General features: G+C 46.8%; 1 protein-coding gene across 6 annotated transcripts in view; it reads left to right on the top strand.

Annotated features, from left to right (window-relative positions):
- The window catches only part of USP44 (ubiquitin specific peptidase 44), a 567,333-nt gene that overhangs the window by 503,386 nt on the left and 37,513 nt on the right, over positions 1–26,434 (top strand). For all 6 annotated transcript variants that reach the window (XR_011281915.1, XM_069629819.1, XM_069629821.1 and 3 more), the window contains one exon: positions 20,075–20,280. Coding sequence is in view for 5 of the 6 variants with exons in the window: in XM_069629819.1 (XP_069485920.1) it covers positions 20,075–20,280 (206 nt within the window). In the remaining variant the exon portion in view is untranslated. The remainder of the gene's footprint in view (positions 1–20,074; positions 20,281–26,434) is intronic.

Below are 26,434 nucleotides of genomic sequence, written 5' to 3'. Positions count from 1 at the left end.
ACTTCTGTGGACTCCTGCACTGCAATGGGACGGTCACAGCTCGCAACCGGCAATCTTTCCAACAAGTGGCACTTCGGTATTTCAGCTCCTCGCGACTATCACAAATAGCAACACCCCGGTTTCTGGCTATCGAGATGGACTTCCCTTGCTTCTGGGGTCCTGCACTCTAAGTGAGCTCAGGCTCAGTAGGTTCTGCTTCCTGGGAGTCCGGATGATCTTCCTGGAGCTCTTGGCCAACTTAAAAGCAACGCACACAATCTGGTGTTCCTCTCCCTGGCGTTTCGGTATCCAGCAGCAACTCTGTGGAAATGCAACCAGCTCTGAGAGAATGTCCATGTGGCTTACTTTGGAGTTGGATTGGTCCCACCAACTCAAGGGGCGAAGTCGTCCTTGCAGGGGCTTCTCTGTCGATACGAATTTGGAGTTTCAGCACAGATGCAGGGCTTCACTGGGCAAACCAACAGTCCTGGTGTTGCAGCTGGTGTCCTCTTCAAGTTCTTATTCGGTTCCTTTGTCCAGTGGTCGACTCTGCCTTCCAAGCCAAAAGCCTCGCCTTTTATTCAGTTCTCTCCCATGCATTCCAGCCTAGCTGTCAGTCACCCAGCAGGGTGGCTGTCCTTGCCAGACAGTCGGCTGGCCAATCATCACAGAGGGCATTTGGGTTCCTAGGAGACTAAGCACAGGGAGTTTCGGCACCTCCCTCACTTCCTGCCCCCACCAGACACCCTGGAGCCAGAGGCGGGCTTCACTCGTGAATCCCGGCAAAGGCAAAACGAGCAAAGGGACCAAACCTGGTTTGGTGCGCAGAGTACATCTCAAAGAACCTTTCCACAAATAAATGGCGAATAAAGACCACCGGGCCATTTTTACAAAAAATGGCTCCCTTGGGTGCTTTACTTCAGCTGCGAACGCGGCCCGCAATAAATGCACACCACGGTAGTTAAAAGTAAACCACTGCCACCAGCCATTCATCGCGGAAAGGGTAACATAAAAATGTTACATGAGAAGCTAGACAAAGGGGATACCAAGTAACTCCTCCAGCCCCCTATTGTAAGATAGTGTGTGCTGGGTCAAGAAAATTACAAATGTAAGTAAAGTCAATTTCACTTTACTGCTCTGGGAAACAGTTCAACCCAGAGAAGGTATTTAAACCTTTGGGAAATCTGAAAGACAACCCTGTGTCACTACACTGAAGGTGCTGTGTGACACAATGTAAAAGATGCCTGTGGAGTTTCAGACTCCACAACCAAAAGAAACAGATTTCAAAATCGCATTAAAATACATGAGTGTGGGGGGGAAAAGGGTCTCTCTCCAGGTTACAAAAAATTAAGTCCTCAAAACCCAGCAAAGTTGCTGGGGGTGTCTAGGGTGGAGGGAATTGGCACATTTTTTGAGAATTATCCCCAACAGAACCTTTTTCATCAGAAAAATCATCTTCCCCTTTAAATTTAGATGCACGCAGGGGCGTGGCCCTGGGAGCATGCGCTCCCCTGACTCTGCCCACCGGCACCACTCCCCATTCCTCTTATCCGCATTGACAGGAACAGACCGCTTTCACCAGCATTCCTGGCATAGACCTCTAGCCTGGTAACACCACATGCTCTTCCCCGGAGAAGTATTCTTGTCTTTTTTTCTTTTCAATTAGTTGGTACTGCTTTGTCCTCTGGTGCCACGCTCATCCCCGATGCATGACGATGGTGTCCAGCCTGTGAGGGTCCCTTCCCAACCTCAGAATCCCACGCCTTCTGACTCCGGTGCCTTGGCCCAGACGACAGCTGGACTGCGTGTGATGCCCTGACAACACACGCGCTCAAGAACTGACTAGCCAGGTGGCAGAAGATCGCCTTCAAAGCATTTGTGAAGCCGAAGACCAGGCCCATGGTCTCCTCCGCACCCCACATGGGTGACTCTTTCCCAAGGAAGCGCCCATGCGGGAGGGACCTATTGGTTCCTAAGACCGGCAACACAAGGCTGCGCCACCTGCCGGCCACCAGACCGAGGGGGGGGTCCACAAGATCCTACCGGTGATACAGCTGAGGAGCCAACGGCTTTATTACTGGGTCCCAACCCAATGGGTGACGCCCTAACACAGGACCCATGTCTGAGGGGGTGCCTGTACGCAGCACTACTGGCACCAGAGCCGAGGGCACTCTGCCTACCAAGTCCCAACCTGGGTTGCATGGTAGGTCACAACCACTCAGCGCACTGGTGGAAGCCAGTCCCAGCTCGGCAAGTTCCATGATACAGGCACGTGGCACGGAGCAAAACGAAATGGCCACCGGGCCTGACAAAATGGCGGCTCACCCGACGCCTTTTTCCTTCGGAGACCAGGCAGGGGAAAGAGCTTCCAGGTGGGATTGGTGAACCGCTGTCAACTGGTCCACATCCTATCCATCCACTTTGCAGGACAGGTATACTTCACCTTATGCAGCAAAGCAGGACGTGCCCAGGACACAGCAGCCTCAGGGCCTGACCCCTATGCCTATACCATCAGGCGCTCCTCCGGCCTGTGAAGACAGGTTCTTTGAGAAGTTCTTCGCACTCATGGGATCACAACAGATGGGTACCATCCTCAGGGACCTGCTCCCTCCTGTACAACTGCAAGCACCCACGGACACACCGCTCCTGGGTCAAGTGCAACCCTGGCCCCCATGCCTGTAGCAGTCAAGGCAGTCACGGCTCTGCCACCTCAGCAGTCTCTGGCACTGATATTCAGCACGCCACAGCTGCCTGCGCCCAGCACTCCTCTGGCTCCTCCGAACCCGCAGGGGACAACAGTGGACGAGGACGATGACCCAGACACTCCATCGTCGGCAAAAGCTTTTCATGTGCGGCTGGCAGGCCTGGCTGAGCACTTGGGAATCCAGCAGCCACAGGTGGATATACTGGAGGCGGGGGTACTGGCTGAGGTTCTCGCGCTGCGCCCTACTGCTAGAACTGGAATCCCACTTCAGACGGATGTAATGGCTCTCTCATTGCTAAGTACAGGGGTACGGAAGGGTACTTGCCCCCCCCCCATTGTCATTGTCGGCGCACCCCAACCACATTACTCAGTTATAGCAGCTGCTTCACTGTACTCCAATCGTCCTCGGTGACTTCAGCCTCAGCTCTTCTGGGTAAGGAGGAAAAGAGCTTGGAGGCGTTTGGGAAGAAAATGTATTTCAACGCCACTCTCCTCCTGTGCCAGGCCAACGCGAATGTCATGTTGGCGGCTGTCAACCAGAGGCTATGGCGTGAGATTGACTATTTCCTCCCGGAGCTCCCTGCTCACAGCCAGGCTCGCTTCAAGGCTGGGCTGGCTGAGGCCAAAATAGTGGCACAAGAAATAATGGAGTCCACGGTGGCCCACATTGACACTTCAGGTGGCGCCATTTGTATTGGCACTGATATAAGGATGGCTTGGCTAAGGGTAACAAAATTCAATCCAGATGTGCCTGAACGTATACTAGACCGGAGGGGCAGACTTGTTCCATTCAACAACGGATGAGGAACTTGACAGCTAAATCTTTATCCTCACCAAGTACACTCATAAGACCTACAGCCGAACGCACCAGTGCTCGGACATGGGTCGATCCTTCAGAGGCTTCCAGGAGAGTCCAGGCAACCGGACAGATCCCCTAGCCAGCACCGGTGCAAACAGCGCAAGGTGGCTAATGGGGAGGGGGGTCTTAGTTTCCAATCCCCCTCCTCAGTCCCACCCACTGAGGGGAAGGAATTGTGACGGGCCCATCCGGATCCACGAGTCTCCTGTGGGGGGGGCAGGCTTGCCCTTCACATACACCGCTGGCGGACAAAGTTCAGATCCTTGGATCCTCTCGGCAGTATCCATGGGCTTCCGGGTCCCCGTTCCTCCTTCTCCACCTTCCTCCCCTCCGACAGATTGGTACAGCAACTCTGTTGGCAGAAATACGCTCGCTAGTAGCGAGCCAGGCAGTGGAGGAAGTCCCAGCCTCGCAGCAGGGCATGGGCTTCTATTCACACATTTTTGCCATACACACAGAACCAGGCTGGCCTGAGAGTTGTTGGACCTTTCCACTTTGAACATTTCCCTCCTCCAAAAGTTCAAGATTGTAATCCCAGCCTTCATAGCTGAGACATTTTGTGAGGGAGCTTTGGGTGTGCTCCCTGAATCGGAAGGCTGCTTACCTACACGTCCCGATCTGGGAACCCCATCGGTCGAGGTTCAGGCTCACAGGTTTTCACTTTCAATACAGGGTCTACCCTTTGGACTCAATTTGCCCCCCAGGGTCTTTACAAGGCTAATGAAAGCAGTGGCAGCCTTACTCGGGGCCATAACATTTATCCATATCTAGACAGGGCGAGGTCTCCGGAGGCGGTCCGGCATACGGCCTCCACCCTCATGGATACAGTATACAACCCAGGATTTTCGATCTATCTCAAAAAGTCGCAGTTGGTGCCCACAGGCTGACCTTCCTGGCCTTTATCTGGAACGCGAGCTCCGAGAGGATCTTCCCCCTAGTGGACAAGATTGCAGCGATCAATAGGGACATTGGGCATTTTCTCAGCAGAGCACTGACCTTGGCATGGTGGTCATGGCCTCATGTCTCTTGGCAGTGCCGCATACAAGGCTCAAAATGAGGCGACTGCAGCTACCCTTCTCAGCCTCCTGGAACCAGGCGAAGGGTGTGATAGTTTTCTCCCCACTCTCTGGTGTCCAACCTTTTCACAAAAGTGTTCATGGCGCAGTTGAAACTAGATCTGTGGCCCAATCTGCATTCTGCTTGATGAAGACTCTTAAGCAGCAAGTTGGCATAACCCATCATTTTAAGGAACATGCCAGCTCTTTTCTTGAGTGCCAAGGCCTTGAGGGACAGGAGACCCAGTTCTAAACGCAGAATCGCCATAGGGACACTTTGCAGCAAGTCCAATATGCATCTCCAAAATCGACCTTCCACACTCTATAACCATTCCAAGCCGATGTTCACCAAGATCTTAAGGCCATAGATAACGGCAGGAGTGGGGTATTGCATGTATAGCGCAGAGCCGCCCCGTCTTTTGTTAAATTGAGGAATCTGAAAGGTTAGTTGGTTAACCTTCCGAATACGGGTCTCAATACAAATTGTAGAACCTGATTTCACATCAAATTCTACTCTATTTGAGGGAGTATACAGAATTGCCATTTTAGGAGTAATTAGATTGGGACGAGCTACCTGCTTTGCACTGAACAGCATAAGCTGTGTCTTGTCCTTGTTGATCGTGAGACCATTGAGTAGCTGCCATGCGCTGTATACCAGAGAACGTATGATCTAAAAGGACAAGATCGTCGGCAAATGCAAGAACTGTGCAATGTCTGATCGATTTTGGGTGGGCAGACCCGGGATGATGATAAAAACCGGGGTAGAGCTGAAGTGTACACGTTTTAAAAAAAGTGGGGCCTTAACACATCCCCCCCACCCCTTAGTTTGTTCTACCAATGGTGCCTCTCGAGTAGAGTCTGATGGAAACAGTGGTGTTCTCATGCAATAGTTTGAGATAATAGAAGATCCCCAGCGGGCAGCCTAAATACTCCAATTTTTGCCATAATATTTATCGATTAATGGTGTCGAAAGCTGATTTAAAGTCGACAAAGCGTAACATGGAGGTGCATTTCCCCTGTGATTCCTCTTCTAGGAAGTCTAACAGACGCAAGTTATGGAATGTGGAGTATTCAGGTCGAAAGCCACTCAAATACTGTTGAGTATACCCGCCTGTTCAACCCACCTCTGCAGCTCTACTAGGAGAAAGGAAGCAAATATTTTCACTGTACAGTCCAGCATCGATAAGAGACAGTAGTTATTGATGTCTCTGGCAGAGCCCCTTTTAAGAACAGGGATCAATATAGCAGTCTGCCAGAAGGAAGGTATAATCCCTTCTTTCAGTACTTTGTCAAATAGGATCTTAAGAATAGCAGCCCAAAATGTAGGGTTACTCTTAAAGACCATGTTGGCAAGACCATCCGGTCCAGGGGCACATGAGGAGTTGAGTGTTGTAATTTCTAAAAATGTGTCTGCTTCCTCCATCTTGAGTCTTAACAGATGGTTTGTGCTCGATCTGTGGTTATGTACTTGGGACATTGGTGGAGTTATGTTTGTAGAGAAAAGTCACCCATGAATGTTCATTGAAGGTGTTTATCATGCTGCGTGAGTTTACACTCCAAAGGGCAGCCACCATAGTTTGCCGTGCTGCGTCTCTATTAGAACAACGCCACCAATGCATCCAGTTTCGGTATGCGTTTTTACGGCGTCTGGCCTCAGTGAGGTAAGACCGAAGACAAAGGTTAGAGACTTCATCTCTGCGTATGTCCCCGTAAAGTTTACGTTTCATGTCTCTAATACCCATGTCGAAATTAAAGGTGTGGTCTAAATTCTCTGCTGATGGAGTCCTAATATTTGTATGTACATGCGAGAATGAGCAGATCCATCTCTCAATGTCCTCCACATTCATATTGCGGAGGGCTTCGATGTTATTGTCAGGCTGGAGCCTTGCAGTGTTTAGAGCCCTTTGTATATTTCATTCTGTCCATCTAGTGCAGCTGGCCTGGTGATTGGTCACCAGATCCCCAAGATTCTGCAAGTTGGGATAGGAGATGTGTGCTCTTAGTCTTGGGACAAGCGCCTCATGGTCGCTCCAGATGCTATTGCCAGAGTTCCAAGACCCTTTGTGCTGCCTCCCTAGTGACAAACATATAGTCAACAGTAACATGCATGCTGCCTCGCTTCCTGGTGAGCTCACCAGGGATGTCACATTTTGTGCGCCCATTCAGGATCTCAATTTCCCAGCTGTCGAAGTACCTCAACCAGCCCATGCCCTCCTCATCAGAGTAACTCTGCCTCATTGTGCTCCCAGACGAAAGTATGTCCTTTATGGTGGCACCCTTCCCATCGGCACACCTACAATTAAAATCTCCCCCAATAACACAATCCTCCCCCTGTCCACCATCCCAACAGGTCATAATATCATGCAGTTCCTCCTGGAACTGTTCTGTCTTTGGCCGCAGGGAGATTATAAACATTTATTAGTATTTTCCCTATATCACCAATCGGGCCAAAAGTAATCTCAAGTACTAGTGCATCATCGTGATGTGTAAAGGAGATTTTACGGGAGTTCATGCAATGTTACCCCAATAACTAGGCCCCCCAATGGTCTAACTTTACTGCCTTTTTTGTCCATTATCTGGTAAATAGTGTAACCATCCACCACCACCGCAGTGGTTAACCATATTTCTTGCAGCATGAAATGGGTGTTCTGGGTAATATACGTCAGTGAGTCTGGGGAAGAAAAAAGATGGGAGAAACCGTGTGTATTCCACGATGGTACAGTGCATTTTCATTGTTTACCAATCGCTATCGGCAGTGATTCTGGTAGCCACTTTAGCATTGTATGTCCGATAGCTGAACATTGTCCATTTTGGGGAGCTGCGCTAGAACCGACGATGGTGCTCTACCCCAACCCCCTGTAGTTGGAAGACCAGATTGTCCGCATCCACTTCGACATCCTACTTGACACCTGCTGCAAGTAATTGAATCTGAAAGCTATGCAGAAAGTAAGCTGTTTCCAGATGTTTGCAATGTACTGCAGAAACATTCGGGTTAGAGCCCCTTGGTGGCTCAAAAAAAATCAGTCTGACACCAGAACGTGTAACTGGGTTACTCGCTGTAGGCAAGCTAAAAGACTGACCTTGAGAGCAATTTATCTCTGGTCCTTTGTGTTAGGCAGAAACCTGTGCAGTCCCCTTAGGGAACACTGCAAAAGGCTTAAGACTACAGGTGTTGGCAGTAAACCCACTTGGTAGCAGTCTGTACCACCCAGATTTACCTGGTAGCTGCGGCTGAGCAGTCAGACTTCCCTCAAGAAGAGTTGGGCAGTATGAAATGTATACACAATAGGCACTTAGATACAATAATACAAGCAAACCCTGACCAGAGATTGGGTATCAAAGTATATCATTATTTATTTAAAAACGCACTGTTTGAAACACTCCAGCACTCTTATTGTAAAATATTCTAAACACAGTTACTATTGTAATATATACACCCCTTTTTCCTTATCAGATAAGTCACAGTAAAACACCACTTATTTTCATACAGAGATGAGCGCTTAACTAAATGGCACTCCAATAAGTTTGTGAAAAAGGGAGGGAAAAAGACAGAATATGGAAAGGTACACCAAGGTTCAGGAACACTGTTCGCAAGGCAGAAGAGCAAAAGTCACTGGTGAGCCAAAGTCCAAAGGCTGGGCCCACTCTTAGAGAGAGCAGAGCACAAATGCGCCCAAGATCACACAGTTACACTAGGCTTAGAAATTCTTGCAGAGGGTTCAAAAAGAGTTTAGAGAGGCTTAGGAAAGTTTAGCCAGGGTGTCCCAGGCTAACCCAGGTTCGAAAGCCGGGGGCTAAATCTACCCCGTACAGTCGGTAGCAAGGGAAGCCAGGCGGGACACGGTACCTTAAGTGGGAAGGATCCTCCAGCGGTGGCAGTTGTTCCTGGTAGTGGGTGCAAGTTGCGTCGTCATCCAGGGGAAGAGAAGATCTCGATGTGGAGGAAAGATGAAGGTCGTTGCACTACCAGGGAAGAAACCAGCCGCGGAGTTTTCCGGTTAAAGGTGGTACCTTTTGTTTCGCGGTTGTGGTAAAACGTGGTATCCCGGTTGCCGGGGTGCTTGGCACAGGCAAGGCGGCCACGAGGTACGTCGGGAAGGCGAAAAGACGGTGAAACTGGTTATCCCCACCAGTCAAAGGAAGAAGACTCTCCGGCGGGAGATCTGTCGTTGGGAAAAGTGGTGAGGCTGTCCAGCAGGGCTCCACCGGTGGTGGTGGTGTCGTGGCAGGTCAGCTCAGCTTCTCCCTCTTCGGATTCTTAGGTCCTGTGGCGACTTCTGAAGTTCCAGTCCCCAAAGCCCTGCTTTTATGCAGAAAACCCCCATTCACTCAGCCTAGCTGTCACTCAAACATGCTAAGTGGTGAGCCGGCCGGCCGGCTCACCACTTGGGCCAATCAGGATGGAGTGCGACTTGAGTTGCCTAGGCAACTCAGTCCAGGGTGCCTAAATTTCCCTCCACCCCTCCTAAGTACCCCAGACAGAGTGGCACCACTTTGGAGGGCTTCTGTGGAGAAGCCCGCCAAAAAGTGGAACAAAGGGCTCGACTTGGGTTGGAGTCACAGAAGAGAACACAAATGCCATTTTAGAATCAAGTTTTGGCAAAAAAATACCAACGGAGAATTAATATTAATTAAATAAACCGGCGGTATGTTCGAGGCTACCGTAAATGATTAAAGATAGTAGCCTAAAACAATGGGAAATCCCATAGGAAAATATTCACGGTTGAATATAAAAAGTAGTATCCACTGCCACCAGCCAAAACTCGATCAGGGGGGACGGAGACATGCCCCCTCGACTAACAGACCCTGGGGCAATTGAATTGCCCCAGCCAGTACGTCCACAATATGATGGTTTGTACTGGTTCCGTTCAGAATTTAAGACTAGTAAAGTCAATGGTGACTTTACATGCCCTGGGAGACAGTCAGTCCCAGGGTATGGAGTCTATACTGGGGGGGTCACTATGACACCCCTGTGTCACTGCACTGAGGGTGCTGTGTAACACATCACAAAAACACATGAAGCCCTATGGAGTAAAAGACCCCATAGCCCATTCAAAGAAACACACTCAAATCATGCCCAAGAGTGAGGGTAAAAGAGTCTCACTCTTGGCAGGAGAAAAAAATAAACCCTAAAAATCCAGCAAAGCTGCTGGGGGGAACTCACTAGGTTAGGAAATTCAGCCGAAACAGAATTCTCCCTAACACTTTGGTTGAAGTTCTTAATACAGACTCCCCCCTCCCCCAGTAGAGTTTCCTAAATGGGGTTGCTTGCCTTGCCCTCCTTATCCTTCTTTTGCAGGGTTCTGGTGACTCCTGGCTTTTTCCATGAGATCGGGGTAGAGTCATTATCAGGATCCTTTACGAAGTTCTGAGACATCGTAGACTCCATACTAGTCTCATCTTGTTGATGAGGGGAGTGTGCCCTCTCTGCCGTCTTACCAGCTAATATCCAGCTAGTAAGGTTCCCTTGTACTCTTTGCTGATGTCTTTTGCTGCGGGCAACCTTGTTTATGTGCCTTTTAGATTGTTTTACAGGTATTTTTGTGGCAGGAAGAGAGGCCGCTATGTCACAAGGAATCTTACGAGAGCACTCCGGTCTTGCAAGCCTATGCTGTTTCCTCGAATAAAAAGCAGCAGAAGAATCCGAGGGGGGGGTCACACTGTCATTGGGGGGGGGGAGCTAAAACCGACGTCAGATGTGTTCCCACCACTGATGTATTAATGGGGTGTTCATCTTCTATGGTGATATGAGGATTAGTCATACTCGGTGTGGCCTGCATATTTTCATGTATTAGACCACACAATTTTAACAGAATTTTCATGGCAAATAGAATGGAAGCCATAAATGATTGCAGCTCAGCAAATGCTGCTTCACCCAAAATTGAGTGGTCATTCTGTACAGAGTCCTCAGCCTGAACAGCACCTTGAGGAATCGATGCTCAGGTTAGGGGAAGCTGACAAGTGTTAGGAGCCATATGCAAGGACGAGCCAGTATCCGCCCTTAACTTGTGCATTAATCACCAGTGGCTCCCCTCTCCCTGCTGACACTGCTTCTGTAGCTGTTACCATACTCTGCTGTATGGAGAGGTACAAGTCAAGGAGCGGATTGTTGTCAATGTCTTCAAAATTCATCGAATCGCGTTGCCGCTCTCCTTCTTGCAATGGGGCTTTCGATTAACGGTTGCGAGGTAAATGCTTGTGGGTCCTGCAAAAAAATGCAGGTATGGTGCCTTTGTGCAGGGTAAGGAACCCTTACCGACTATATTCCCCTTGCAGCCCCTTTTTTGGTCAGAACCGCATCCATAGTGGCAGCTGCTCCTCCCTTAAGTTGTAACACTGGTTTTGGGATTTGGAAGGATAAGGCATGACTGATCAAAGAATGTCACGACTGTGGAAATAAGATGTCTCTAACAGATCCTCACAGGATCTATTTGTGGTGCCTGGGATCAGAGCATCAGTGTTCAGAGTGTGAGGACTGCATGTCCATGATGGCGAAAGCCTTAAAGGAGCGTAAGGGGAAGTTGTAAAGAGGTAAGGCTATTAAAACTTCTAGCCCTTCAAAGGTTTCCTCGGCTGAGTCGAGACATTCGTCTCCTCGCTGTCAAAAGAAACATTGCCGATCGAGATCTTGAAGCGGTTCCCATCACTCTTCGAGATCGAGACACTCTAAGAATAGGCGCCATAGATCTCCTTCCTCTAGTTCCCCGGAAAGGGTCACCTGCCCCACAAAACACAGCTCTCCGGCTAAGTGGGAAGAATTCTGTAGCGTCTTCGAGAAAGCAGCCTCAACCCCTCGGAGAGGTTGTCGAAGCCTACAACATCCACGTCGACAACCACAACGTTTTCACAGGCAATAACCACAAACTTGGCTCCTTCCTCTCTAGAAATGGGTTTTACTCCCTATCCTAGATCTGATTATCTTCCATATATGAGGAAGAGGAGGACTCTGACAATGAGACCTTTTGGATTACAAAGGACTACAGTACCCATTCCAGAGGAATTAATTTCTGAAGAAAATAGATTGAAGGACCTACAGGAGTCTCTACAGGAGGCCAGTGGTATAGATACCGCTCCAGAGGCAGAATTTGCTAGACCAGAACCTGGAGAACATGCAGAGATACCTTACAGGGCCCTTATGGCTAGAATAACGCAATCTATGGGGTGGACTCCACCTACAACCTCTTTTCAGCAAGATGACCTTACTGATGTATTAGATAAAGGACCCCAAGAGGATCCTATTGTCCCTTTTCACGCTGCAGTGCAAAGGAAAATATCTGCAAATTGGGAGACTCCTGAAGTTATCCCTGCAGTAATAAAAAAAACTCTGCTAAATAGTGTCAGCTTCAGATCCTAAATATCTAAGCAAACATCCTACTCCAGAGAGTCTAGTTGTGCAGGCAGCGACTTCATCAAGCAGCAAGTCGGCATACCCCTCTATTCCTCAAGACAGGGATGACAAAAGATTTGACGCCATGTCAAAAAAAGTATTTTCGGCATGCAGTATGGCGCTGAAATCTATCAACGCCACTTGCACGCTAGCAAGATTCAGCCACACCCTTTGGTAGTGTGCGTCATCTGCGGCTGACTGTCTTCCAAAAGGTGAAGAATGGGAAGCATTCTTGAACGTCAAGGATGGGAAGGATGGAATGCGAGTCCCTTCAAACAGGCATTGACTCTGCCGACAGCATCCGTGGAGCCATGGCAGCGAGTACCACAATCCAAATATTTGCGTGGTTGCGGAAGTCTGGTTTTGCTCCGGACGTTCAAGCCAAACTTGTAAATATGCCCTTTCACAGCACTTCTCTATTTGGAAAAAAGGCTGACAACAGCCTGGAGAAATTGCAGACATCCAAAGCTGCAGCGAAATCTCTTGGGGCTGCAATCCGGCAAACTCCAAATCGCCCCACAGGTACATCCTGGAGAGGTAAGTCCTTGCGCTTTTACTCCGCATTCGGAAAAGGCAGAGGACAGCCAGCTCAAAGGGGCCAGAGACGATTTACCCGTGGTGGACGGGTCAAAGTTACCAAATCCGCACCAGCAGATGTTACTTTACCCTCAGCATCTGCGTCAGCCGCTTCTAAACCCCTCTGAGGTCGGCCCTTTCAAGACACCAGTAGGAGGCAGGTTAACTCAGCATCTGGCAGAATGGCAGGCTATTACGTCAGATGCTTGGGCATTGGAGACAGTTGCCCAAGTTTACTGCCTGCCTTTCCTCCAAACTCCTCAGAGCCATCCACCAGGGAGCAACTCTTTAAAGTTTCCAGACCCACTCCTTATGCAGGAGATTTTAGACCTGCTAGAGAAAGGTGCCATAGAACCGGTACCTGTTGCGGAGAGGAACAAGGGTTGGTATTCCCCCTACTTTCTAGTACCAAAGAAGGACGGAGGATTGAGACCCATCTTGGACTTGCGAGAATTGAACAAATTCCTCAGGAAAGACAAGTTCAAGGTGGTAACCCTTTCTAAGATCCTTCAGGCTCTCCAGCTTCGGGACTGGTTGGTGTCTCTACCTTCAGGAAGCTTATTTCCATGTGCCAATCCATCCCAAACACAGGAAATACCCGAGGTCTACAATTGGCAACTCCCATTATCAATTTTGAGTTCTGCCGTATGGGTTGACCTCCGCCCCAAGGGTCTTTACCAAGCTAATGGCGGTTGTGGCTGCAAGTCTAAGGAGGGAAGGGGTTCACGTCTACTCGTACCTGGACGACTGGTTGATCAGAGCAGTATCCCCGGAACAAGCTCAGATCCATCTAGATTGTTTGCCACTTCCTCCATAAGCTGGGCTTCTCCTTCAACTTAAAGAAGTCACAGATGATACCATCACAGAGACTCTGGTTCATTGGAGCAGTCCTGGACACATCCCTGGGAAAAGCCTCGACACCTGAGGTGAGGGCTCAAGATATTCGACAGATGGTCACCAGGTTTCAAAATGCCCAACATCTACCAGCCTTTGACCTTTTGAGGTTGCTCGGCCTCATGACATCCTGCATCTTCCTAGTGCCAGAGGCTCGCCTAAGAATGAGATCTCTCCAGTGGGCACTAAGGACCAAGTGGTCACAATTCTCAGGGAGAATGTCCCATCTCCTACTAAACCCGGACAGAATGGCTCGAGACCTTCATTGGTGGACCTGTCGGGAGAACATCTTGAAAAGAGAACAGTTTGAAAGCACCCAAAATGGTGTTAGGTCTGTTGATGGCTGCACAAGCCTGTCTAACCATGGTATGGAAAAGAGCCACACTCCCTAGCAAGACTGAGTGGCTGGGTGTTGCTCTGAGTATTTACAGAATGGAAAACCTGACTGCAGCCTTACATGGAGATCGTACCAATGTTGAGAACGCATGGTCAAAATTTCGTGCTACATATATCACGTGAAAAGAATGTGTGCAAAACACTGCCGAATTTTGTGTCATTTTAGTCAATTGCTGTTGGAGCCTGTCATGCCAGGGTCATGTGTTATGCTGGGTACACTTGCTTTATGACATGAGTATATTAGCGGTTCTTTGGTAATGTTTAAATTTGTTTTCAATCCCCGGACGGTGACATGTGAAGGGGGGAGTGGGGGGGGGGGGGGGTGGCGGGGTAAAGAAAGTGGGTTTTGTAGACGTTATTGGGTAATTATTTGATTCCAAGAGACTTTATACTCTTGATATGAAAATGTTACTTGCTATGAACAATCTTTTTCTTTCGACTCAGTGTTGGAATTTGAATGTAATTGTCTGTCGAACTTTTACAAAACCAATAAAATTGAAATTTAAAAAAAAAACAAAAGAGAACCATTTTGGCAACCATGGCCGGAGATAACAGTAGTCACAGATGCCTCACTCACAGGGTGCGGAGCCCATGCCAATGAGTTGACCATCAATGGTCGATCTCCATCGGATTCCAGACTACACATCAACCTGATAGAGCTGAGAACGATCAGACTAGTGCTGAAAGCTTTCCTGCCATCAGTACAGGGAAAAGATTCCCTGTTAATGATGGACAACACAGTGGCCATGCACTACCTCAACAAAAGAGGAGGCGTGGGGTCACTGCCACTGTGCAGAGATGCAATGCAGCTCTGGTTTTGGCCAATCCAAGAAGGAATCCCTCTATCGGCAGTTCACCTAGCCGGAGAGAAGAATTTGATGGTGGACGCTCTGAGCAGGGAGAACAGTCTCCCATGAGTGGGAACTAGCTCAGGAAGTCCTTCAACAGAGCTTCGCCCCTTGGGCAACCCCTCAAGTGGATCTGTTCGCCACCAGTATCAACCGGAAGTGCAATCAGTATTGCTCAAGGGAATTTCCCCCGAGGGGAGCTCTAGGGGACGCGTTCGTAGTGGATTGGGAATTTCCACTTCTGTAAGAGTTTCCTCCAGTCACCGTCATTCCTCAAATGATCAGGAGGTTGAGAAGATTCCGGAAACCCATGATCCTAATTTCCCCGGATTGGGCCAGGAGAACGTGGTACCCGGATCTTCTAGATCTGTCCATCTGTTCTCCGATTCGTCTTCGACAAAGAGCGGATCTTCTCTCGCAGAAGGAAGGGCCAGTTCTCCATCCGGATATCAGGACCTCAACCTTCACGCCTGGTTTCTGAAAGGCTGAGATACAAGGATTGGGATCTCCCGGATGACGTGATGGAGGTGTTGCTTTCAGCCAGAAGGCCAGCAACAAGCTCTTTATACCGCTGCCGTTGGAACAAATTTTGCAGCTGGTGTAGAGAAAAGAATATTGAACCCTTTTCATGTAATACACCGATGGTGTTATCTTTTTTGCTTTATTTAGCAAATTCAGGTCTTCAAGTTGGCACAATCAAGGGTTACCTCTTCAAGCGCACTGCAGAGGAGCCTTCATACTTCAAATTGCCCTTAGTGGTTCAATTTCTGAAAGGGTTAACTAATGCCCCCCCCAAACTCCTTTTCAAGTTTCAATGTGGGACCTAAACCTAGTCTTGAGATTTGTAATGGGTACTCCATTCGAACCCCTTCATTCCTGTTCGTTAAGATTTCTTACTCTTAAAGCAGTCTTTCTAGTGGCTTTAACTTCTGCCAGAAGAGTGAGCGAATTACAAGCCTTATCTTGCAAACCTCCACATACAATCTTTCACAAAGATAAGGTTGTTCTACAAGTGAAGCCGAATTTTCTCCCAAAGGTGGTCTCGGAATTCCACATCACACAAGATAAACTTACCCTCGTTCTATCCTCCCCATCCAGGGAAAAAGGAAGAGATTACACAGGCTGGATCCAAGGCGTGCCTTAAGCTTTTACATTAGCAGACTTGCAAGGATCAGGCAAGCAGACCAATTGTTTGTGGGGTATGCAGGGCACAAATTAGGCTTACCCATTACAAAAAAACCATTTAAAGATGGATTATTTTAACCATTATAGAATGCTATAAATTGGCTAGGAAAGAGCCCCCTCAACATCTTAGGGCTCATTCAACCAGTGGTATCGCAGCCTCTTCAGCTTTCCAAAGAGGAGTTCCAATTAAGGACATATATGCGGCTGCCGCATGGTCGTCCACACACACATTTACCAAATTTTACAGTCTTGATTCCTCCTCCAGCCAGGAGACAATTTCGAAAAGCTGTGTTGCACTCTGCATCTTTAAAGGGAAACATTTAATTTGTACTCCCGCCTCCTCTATATATTACTGCTATGGGAGTATACACAATCCCTTCGAAGAACAAGTTACTTACCAAACTGGTAACGTTCTTTCAATGGGATGTTCCTCCGACATATTCCTTATCGCCCCTCCCATCCTTCCCTGCAGTAAAACTTTCCTTGTAGTTGCAGCTTGCGCTCCTTCAAGGTTAAACGATTCATGCAAAACATCGCAAAACGGAACTGAGCAACGCACCATGCACAAGACTATTTGTACTCATGGTGACGTCGGTGTCGATACGGAGGCCTTCGAGGGATGTCGACGCCTAGCGCCCTCTACTGAGAATTTTTTTCCGAGGCCAGCGAGCTGGAAGTGGATTTATCAAAAGTAAGGAATATGTCGGAGGAACATCCCATCGAAAGAACGTTACCAGTTTGGTAAGTAACTTGTCCTTCTGGTCGTGGTTGGGCGTGAGGTCTGTGACTTGTTGTTGTGGAGAGCTGTAGAGGAGTCGTTGGGAATGTGGGTGGTGTTGGGGGATGCTGTGGTTCCTGTGGCGGGCGTGGAAGGTTTGGATTTATGTTGCGCTTTGAACAAGGTGGGTGTTTGGTGTGTCCTGGATCCTAGTCTAAGGTTTCTGGCTATGGTTGGCCAGGATTAGTTGGTTATAGGTCTGAGAGAGTATGGCTTAGGTGATGCAAGTGGGAGCAGTGTTGTAGGGAGGTGTGTGTAAGTGAGTTTAGAGTCTGCTGGTGTGATCTGGAGGGCATGGTGGTAGGAATGTTTGGCTATGTTGTCAGAGTGTCGGGGGTGCTTGAGATGGTGCGTTGACTTTTGCTGGTATGGTTGCAGCTGGGATTCATGTTAATGAATATGTTGTGATAAGTATGGACGTGAAGAAGACTTAGGAGAGATGTGAGAAGCTAGAAGACATAACATGGCATACTCGTGGCTGTCCCAATATTGTATAAGGTAGTAGTTGGGAGGATATGTAGCGTTGGCAATGGCACAGGGCTAGTGAATTGAGGGTGCGATCTCTAGTGGTATGAAATTACCTTCTCTGTATTTGGCTGATATTTTTGGGTACGGAATACATTCAATATGGTTGGCGATAGGAAGAATAGGCTAATATGGTATTTAGGTAGACCGCTAGATTAGCAGTAGTGTGGTCTATAGCGTGAGCAATAGGCGGGCACTTCAATAAGGTATACAGAGTGGCAAGCAGGCGCGCTGCAGTGGAGGTGGCAGCAACAAATGCTGGTGAGGTAGTGTTTTCCGTCGGGCAGTTACCCTGCCGTGGTAGTACTCCAGTAATATGTTTTGGCGAGGCAGCACTGTGTGACCAGCAGTGTATACGATGTGGGGTGCAGCAATTGGGCGTGCTGATGGGTATACAACAGCAAGCAGACACTCTAGTAGGTATTCGCAGCGAATAGGCACTCTAATAGTTATACACAGGGAGTAGACGCTTTAATAGGTGTTCACAGCGAGCAGAAGCGATCGGTTTTAGTTTTGACGAAAAGAGTCATGGAAGAGCATTAGTGTAATTGGGGGTAACGGATGAGCAATCTAGAGTGGTGGTTTATCAAGGAGCATCGCTAGTGTCACAATAATGCAAACAACATTAGTGGTAACAGGCATGTTCAAGTCTTTGCCAAATTGTGGGGAGCCCAAGCCTAACTTTAGCCTAAGCTTAACTTCCATCTGGAAGTAGTAAATGGGGAGCATTTTTGTTTTGCTTGCAATGCCTAGTTCCTGAGAACGAGCTCCAAGAAAAGTCATACACTTCTCTACAATTGAGCTTCAAAACCAGTGTTCAGGTTTCTCATTGGAAAGCAAGCTATCCCCTCCTGTTGCTGTGGTTGTGATTGGCAGAAGGAATGCCATTTGGCTTGTCAAGGCCACACGTCTGCCTTTAGTCACAAATGCAGCTTGGAGTTATTCCCCCTAACGCCCCCACCCCCATTTCTATTACATTTGCACAAAACAGGGCAACATTATACATTTTTGCAAGGAAGCTCCTATGAAAATGTGTATCTCATGTATCTGTATGCTTCTTTATATGAAGTGGATTACCAGTCATGTAAAGAAAAACAATGCAGGGCCCAATTCGGTATTTTATTTTCTACAAACTGTTGTGCTTTTCTTCCCAGATTGGACTGTTTTTCAATTCAACAACTGATTCTACCATGTACCTGAAAATGTCTTTTTGTGCCTGTCTTTTACTTTGGACATATGCTCTTGTTCTATGTTAGTTAGTTAGTTTATTATTTGTATAGCGCCGCCAGGCCCTAGGGCATCCAACATCACAGATTTCCCACATGTTTTTTTCTGATGCTGTGCACAGGTTGCGCAAACATGTTGAATTATTTAGGACTGTTTTTTCTCTGCATTTTTCTGTAAACGTGGTTTTACTTCCACACACCCTCAATCAGGAGGGCATTTTCCTCAATACATGATTAACGTGAATCTAAACTGATCATAAGCTGCAAACGTCTTTTTGCAGCTTGTATCCATTTTAGTCACATGCACCCAACACAACCTCCCTGCAAAGTGGTACATCATCCGACAGCAGTAAGGCTAGTTTGAGGAGTTTTTAAGGCAACACACGTGCTGTGTGAAATAATAAAAATAACTAACATGTCTCTAGTGAAGAATGCTGAAGTTAAATAGGAAGACTAATACTTAATTCTTAAGGTTCAAGTAGTTGCCAGCGTTTCTAAATCTGTCAATGGGAAGCAGGAGGTACACTTAATACATAGATTACAAGAACACTACTGTCAATGCCTAGCTTCGAAAATATTACAAGTTGTGATTTGGTCCCACGAGTAGATTAATTATGCATCAAGTCTCTAATCCAGTTACAAGATGGAAGTTACTATTACTGGTAACATTTTTCTTATTCACCGTCGTCTGTGCTCCTGGAGCTTAGTTCCCTTATATGCAACCCTCCTACCTTCCATGCCAATAGGAGTCCATGAATGGAACCTGCACAAGTACCCGGGCACATTGTTTTTGTTATAATTGAATGCTGCTGTACATCATTCTTCAGAGGAGACAATCACATGAGTATGGGGGAAAAGGGGCTACAGTCTGCAAAATGAAGTTCTCCAGATGTTCTGGACTTGACTACAACTACCATAACTCAACAATGACTATGCTGCCTAGGGATGATGGGAGTTACATTAAACATCTGGAGGGCCAAAAGTTGCAAGTTCCTGGACTAGAACAGTAGTCACTACGGTGAGTAACTTGTACTTTCATTTGTATAGGTCATAGTACCATAGAGTTCTGTGCTTTGTAAAAATGACAGAAAACCTAACGTGTACTTTAAAATCTTATCAAATGGATTCAAGGAGTTGACTGCACTCTGTTAAATTGAAAGTAATGGAGCATCAAGACAAAAGCCGAACGCAAATCCCTGGACTCATTGGGTCTGTACTCTGTAAATGTGATTTCTTTTTTTTAAGGTGTGAAATCACCATAAACTTGTCAGATCTCAATTCAGCGCCACAGGCCACACTGAAACACATGGAGTGCATGCGTGTCAAAAGTATTAAAACATGGATTTAGAAAAGGTATGGATGTGGAGTCTCAGAATATTAGGCTGCTTTCTCTGGTCCTGTCCACAGGAAACATACAGCCAGATAGTAGTGAAGCTATGTAAACAGCCCAGCAGGCATATAGTTCCCTTTTAGTCCTGCTCCATACGGTTGTCGTGGCTTGGAAACCAATGACATGGCTCGGAAATAACCATTGATGTGCTCTATTGTTCTGATGAATTTTGCAGTCTGTTTTAAACGTTTGAAAAACGCCAGTGTTCTTTGTTTTTTTTAATGGTTTACTCTGATGTAAATTTAACAGAAAAATACACTGCTTCGTTATAGATGGTCAGGCCGTAACCATCGTGAGAAAATCGGCGTGCACGTCAACTTTGACCAGATGCTAAACATGGAGCCTTACTGCTGCAGGGAGTCCACAAAATCTCTCCTCCCAGAATGCTTTATTTATGATCTCTCTGCAGTCGTCATGCATCATGGGAAAGGATTTGGATCTGGGCATTACACTGCTTTCTGCTACAATCCCGAAGGAGGTATGAGCATTTGCAGAAATTGTTTTTTTCTTGTTTTCATTGTCCAGTGATTTAAGAACATCTGAGTATGCATGCCGCCCTTCTGGTTTAAACTTAAGAAATATTTGGATCTACCGATGGTAACCTAGAAAGGAGTTCTGTTCTTCCGCTGGAAAGTTTAAAATCTTGTCAAAGAAGCATGCGAGTTTGCCTCGCAATTGCCTACATAGATCAGTATTGGTGCAATGCCAAATTGCTTAGCAGGTCATGTTTGAGAAGTGTAAGTACATTGCCCATCCTCCAATTTATTACTTCAGTAGCCCTGGCATGGTAGGTTTTGTGAATGTTTTATATGTAGGCACCTGCACACCCATGAAACCAGTTCTATAATTTAATTTGTGGTTTTATGGATCTTTGAACTTGGGCTGAATGTTTGCTACTTAAAAATAACGTTTTCATTTTTGTAGACTACCATTTTCTAGGTTGTTATATATTTAGTATGGTTTTATAGTGAGCCATATCACCACCATAGACTGCTGGGCTTGTCTATGGAGTACTGTGACCCCGCCAGGGGTATCCAGACCTCAATCTGCTGAAAAAAGGAAATGGATCTAGGTGAAGATGGTCGGAAACCAGGCAAAGGATGCTACAAAACCGGGAGGACGGATGTCTGTCCTGTTAGGCGCCCCTAGTTCTGCAAAAGGGGGGCAGTCTATTTGTCAGTTTTGTGATAATCTGCTGGTGTTGTCAAGGCAGGTTTGAAGAATTGCAAGTTATGTAATATGATGTGGGGGGGGGGGTCAGAAAGTACACGAGTGTGTGCTTGGGCAATCCTGGAAGCTTGGTGACTTATTTGCCCAGGCATCTCTATACGTTATACACCACGATGTTCGGTTACTGACAGCCTGAGCCAAGAGTGGTGTAGTACTGAGCAGACTGTATATGTAGGTGAAACTTTGTTGCAGAAGGTAATTGAAGTGGTCAAACAAGTACAATTAAAAACCTTACTTGGGGGTAGGCTACAGGTATCTTAATACCTAGCCATCTATGGTGTGACAATATACCCTTCCTATGCAGGCTGTGTTCACAAGACTCTGAAAGGTGGAGGTGTATATTTAACAAACTTGGCAGGTAGGACGAGAAGGTTCCTCCTTTATGCAGTAAGAGTCTGGCATTCTTCTGTTATGTTACTATGCTTTTATACTCTGCCAAATCGCCATCATAGTAGTTTCAAAGCACTCCTCTTCTGTGGAGTACTGACTCTAGTCTACTGGCAAAGGGAGAGGAAGAGTGAAGACAGAGAGCAAGGGAACGTGGTTGCACACTCATGGAGTGACTCTGTATTAATGTGGATGTGTATTGCCCACTATATAAACTTTTTTAGTGAGAGCAGGCACTGAAAAGTAGATTTTGAGTTAATTTACGTTTTCTGTTTCATAGGCAGTTTTGAAAGTTATAGAAGAGGCTGCCTATTTTTTGTATTTACTTTTTTTCAAACTTTACTGTCTTATTTATCCACATACAATAAAATGAAAATGTGGTGCTTGGTTCATTGCAATGGGGTGCTCTCAGAGATTGGTTCTTGCACATCATGCCGCAATCCATTTTCACCTTAAAAACAAATGGCCTGCTAAAAGCTGCTGCCCGAACGAATATCTGTGCAGGCATGGAAATATCTTGACCGGGAAACCAATTGAATCAGTAAGACAGAGCCTTAATTATAGGTTAAAGAGAGAAGTATTTGGATGTATGAGGGGATTGAAAGTATGCTCTGGCAGTCTTGGCAGATGTGAACAAGACTGCAGTGTCTACAGCACCATAGGCATGTTCCCAAATAGTAATTCTGCAGCTGCCAAGAGTAGTCCATAAGGTGGCTTTGTCCAAAATTAGAATGTTTGAGAAAGTGAAAGTAAAACAAAAAAAAAGCAGGGTACTTTGGTAGCCATAATTAAAGTTAAATACTGGACCCCTAGATGTACAAGCAATCTGTTTTCTTGATCTTGGTTTACTTGTGAGGTAATTGCCTTAGTGCAGAGGGCTAAATGTTGAGATTTGAAAGGCAGTGGAGGCTCTGGCTTGCGTACTTCTTATGATCCAGTGATCTGTATATATAATGTCATTTACGATACCCAGCTCTGAGGGTATAGAATGATAACATGTACCTTTTTTTTATATACATATTTTGCTTTTTCTCCTCCTACATGCATACATTGCTCTTTCAGAACGAACTGGCAAAAGGAAGGTTTTTACAGCCTTTCCTGTACAATGTAGTTCGGTTAATTTGCTGGTTCAACAAGGGGAAGAGATTGGTTCGGCTGGCAGGGGCAAGTTCTCGACTACGGCAGAGAAAGTGTCGACTTCGCTCCCGAGGGCGCGGTCAGCGGAAACCCCTAAGAAGCAGCGCATGGCAGGGCCTGCATCGGAGGTGGGGAATGGCGGGGAGTCGTCGGGCACCAGGTCGGTGCTGCTGAGTAGGGGGGGGTTCGAACAGTCCTTCTCAGGACAAGGCTCCCAGGATTGACAAGTCGAAGGAGGTGCGTTCCAGGACGGAGTAGTCGGTGACGCTATCGCAGAAGGCCTCAGCGGCTGATGGAGAGAAGGCGAAGTCTCGGGCAGCGTCCTCGTCGACGAAGCGATTGTCGAAGGACCAGCACCGTTCCTCTTCAGGCCGTGAATCTTCCAAACCTCAATCCAGGTCCATGTCCAAACGGTCCACTACGCCAGAGAAGGCCAGGCCAGTGACGGCCTTGGTTCCATCATCGACGGAAAACCTGCTGTCGGCGGTGTTGGTGCTGTCCTCTCTTCCTAAGACTCTGGTAACGACTGCTCCGTCGACAGCGCTGGATGTTTTCATCGACTGCGGTGGCAGTGTTGCGGTCACCTGGTCTCTGAGGGGACATTGGGGCACGGTTGCACCCCTCCCAGGAACTGGCTCCCCTGGATCAGGCTTCTTCCCCTGCTCCTGTGCAGTCAACTGCTCCGGTTGTTGAAACTGCCCCTGTGAGGATACGAGAGGTTGTGAGAATGGTGCGATATGGCTGTAGTTCTCGAACCCTTCTTCCCAGAATGTGGTGAGCCTATAGTCTCACCTGTTTAATTATGAGGATGAGCTCTCCGTCCTGCTTCTCAAGTGCAGGGGCGCTTCAAGTGGACCTAGTTCCTTCACTGGTCCATGTGCGTGGCAGCTCAGACCGGCTGTGACTGATCCACTTCTAAGGTAAGTGTTCTTCAACAATGATTGTCTGTATTCTTTTGCAATGTCTTTTTCCCATGATTATTGTTCGTATCCCTTGTAATGTCTTTCTTTCTCCCCAATAGGTGCTGAGAGGCCAAGCAGAGCTGGAAGTGAGCCCCAATGGAGTGCTGAGGAGTTAAGTGTCCCAAATAGATGGTAAATTTGGTCCAAGGTCAGGGCGAGGGTTGTATGGCGCGCAACCTTATTGTATTGTCTTTACGTGGTTTCTAACCTGATTTGCCCTTTTCTCCTGCAGGTATTGCCTGGCGAAGTCGGACGAGGAGCAGCTGTCCGAAGATTATAAAATGAACCATTAATCATTTGTAAGAACTCTTTGGTATCTTACAGACTTAAGAGGTACTTTCTATTTACTCTAGTGATGAGCCATCTTTCAACTTACACCCATATTCCAAGGTATTTTTCCAGCTGTCCATTTGTGTTCAACTACAGAACCCTGACAACCAAGGGTGTTTCTCATTCCATAATTTTAACATACTTAAAATATACTACATCCCCAGGCGACTTCAGACATGTGGGACTCTACTACTTTTTCTCCCGAGGATGTCTACATTTTAGCACCCCGAGGGTAGATAAAATACGTGACACACAAGTGCCGTGATACATGCTGTCACTACGCACGCTGCGTTTACAAACAACATCCCTCTTTCTAGTTATGTGCTCCACTTTAAAATCAGACGGCTTTCTTTGGAAGATACACTCAGGAAATCTGAATGTCACTGTCAAATGCTTTACTCAGCATATTGCATTCATGTACTATCATACGTCATTTCATTACCCATCCCCACCCTCCCCACCCAGAGCTTCCGCCACTCCCTTCTTTCCAGGGATGCTGGAAATCACTCGACCACAGCTCAGCGACATCAGAGACCAGCATCCCTGTTACTGCGCGTGTTCGTTACTTAGATCGACACAACACTTTCCAGCCATGAGCGCACTTGCACTATTTTCTCTATAGACTTTTAGATGCCAACACTTTATGGTGGCATCTTACTAAAGGGAATATTTTTACAACAGGACCTCACATATTCCCTGTTTTGTAGCGAACAGCTCTATATATTCTCATCTCTCTATGAACGCGCCAAGATAGACACTAGTCACCTTACGCGCGTGCAGCTTTGTACACGTATCAGCTTGTACAGAAAAGGCTACCCTAGCAATGGCAGCCTTTCTTCCCGAGCGGAATCTCCTACTGCAGCTACACCATGACGAAGCGTCTTTGCACATCCCTTTGAAGGGAACACTTTGAGTGAGTTATCATACCATTAACGTGTCCTTTTGAGCTTTGCAATAGAGATTATACTGCAGCCCTCTCTTTGTATTTTAATTAACTGCCCGAGTGACCGCACTCGTTTTTCGACCTCGCCACATAGAAACATGGCTGTCCATTGCCTCGGAACCAACTGGCCCCAGTTCTGGCTTGCACCTGGACAGGCGGCGTCTTTAATCTTGTGGATTTTAACTTTCCACTTTTTCCAAAATAGATTTTTTACTGCTTCCAGCACTATACCTTACATTATTTCATTAATGATGAATGTATTAGATGACTATCACTAAATACATATTGACATGGACAATTATTTTCTATCCCACAGAATTTGGTACATAACCCTACACGCCTACATCAACGATATTCTAACAAGCATTCTTAACCATCAATAACTCTCCGAGATCATGAGTGAAGTTCTAAGTAAGTCCTTTTTTACTTATATCCATGCAACTTTATTTGAACGTCTTTATTACATAACATTTTTTATAGCATTCATTTAGAACCCTAATCTATTGGGTCTGATAGGATGGTGTATTTTGTATCTGTATACCTATAGGGTTCCTACTGGAGACTGCAACACTGTGATTCTTCGCAGTATTTATGGACCACTTACCGACACTGACGGTAAGCGCCCACTCTAAGTGCATCTTCTAATTACAATAGAGTATGGATGTAGCTTATTGAGCAACCACACTAATTAAGATGTGGTTTTCTTGTGTTTTGCTTAAATAGGTGTGGCCTGGATCGATTTTCTTGTATTTTCAACAAGACTACATGGACATTATCTCTCCGAATTGTCCATTAAAACATAGAACAAGATTTCACACTTCTACGAGAGTCTGACAGCTACCATTTCAACTTGGGCTGGGAGTGTCTCTCGCCCCGACCCCCACACATTCTTTTTCCCCTGAAGAAGTTCCTACTATCAACCCATTGGACCGTAGGAACGAAACCTGTTGGGTTTTTTGGATAGATATTAATGTGAAGTATTTTCTTTTGGATTAGTACGCCATGGATGCACTTTAGGTACTCCATGACTAAGGCATCATAATTGGAGACACCCAACAAAGAAGGCTTCTATTTACACACTTTGTGTGGCTGTTGTTTTTGTTCAAATTGAAGCTGTATACTGGACTCATTCAAAAGTATACAAATGGTTTATAAATCTGTATGTACAATGGGAGCTTGATATGATCTGTCTTCCTCACCCGTTTGTAGCCATTTGGCAAACAGCACTTAGCACTTTGTGTTGTGAGCACTAGTCACTTTTGTCAGGACGTATGTTAGATTTTATATGCCAGTTTTACACAGTTGGTTTTAATATTTGTATGAGTTTTATTAAAATTGCATTATTAACTGTATTTTCAAATGAAGTCCGGTTGTATTCTCCTTAGACTTCGATCTTGCACTGTCCCATAATTACTTTTGAGTGTGACTTCTCTAGCGACCCAGTAAAGTGAATGCCCACACCACCCCAGGTGCGGGAGCCCCAATTTTACTTTGGCTATCCGAAGATCTGCCTGCGGGTGATGGATGGCTGGGCCCGCATGGATGCTGGCCGAGAATAGCTCCTGCGGAAGTGTTGGAACTGTAGAACAGGTACGGATGCGCCCCGACTGAGGTGACTGCTAGGGCAGGTAAGAAGCAGTGCA

Source organism: Ambystoma mexicanum, chromosome 12 (assembly GCF_040938575.1).
Source record: "Ambystoma mexicanum isolate Mex_15411 chromosome 12, UKY_AmexF1_1, whole genome shotgun sequence".
NCBI lineage: Eukaryota > Metazoa > Chordata > Amphibia > Caudata > Ambystomatidae > Ambystoma > Ambystoma mexicanum.
Note: the sequence above shows the minus strand (reverse complement) of the source record. Positions and strands in the feature narration are given on the sequence as shown.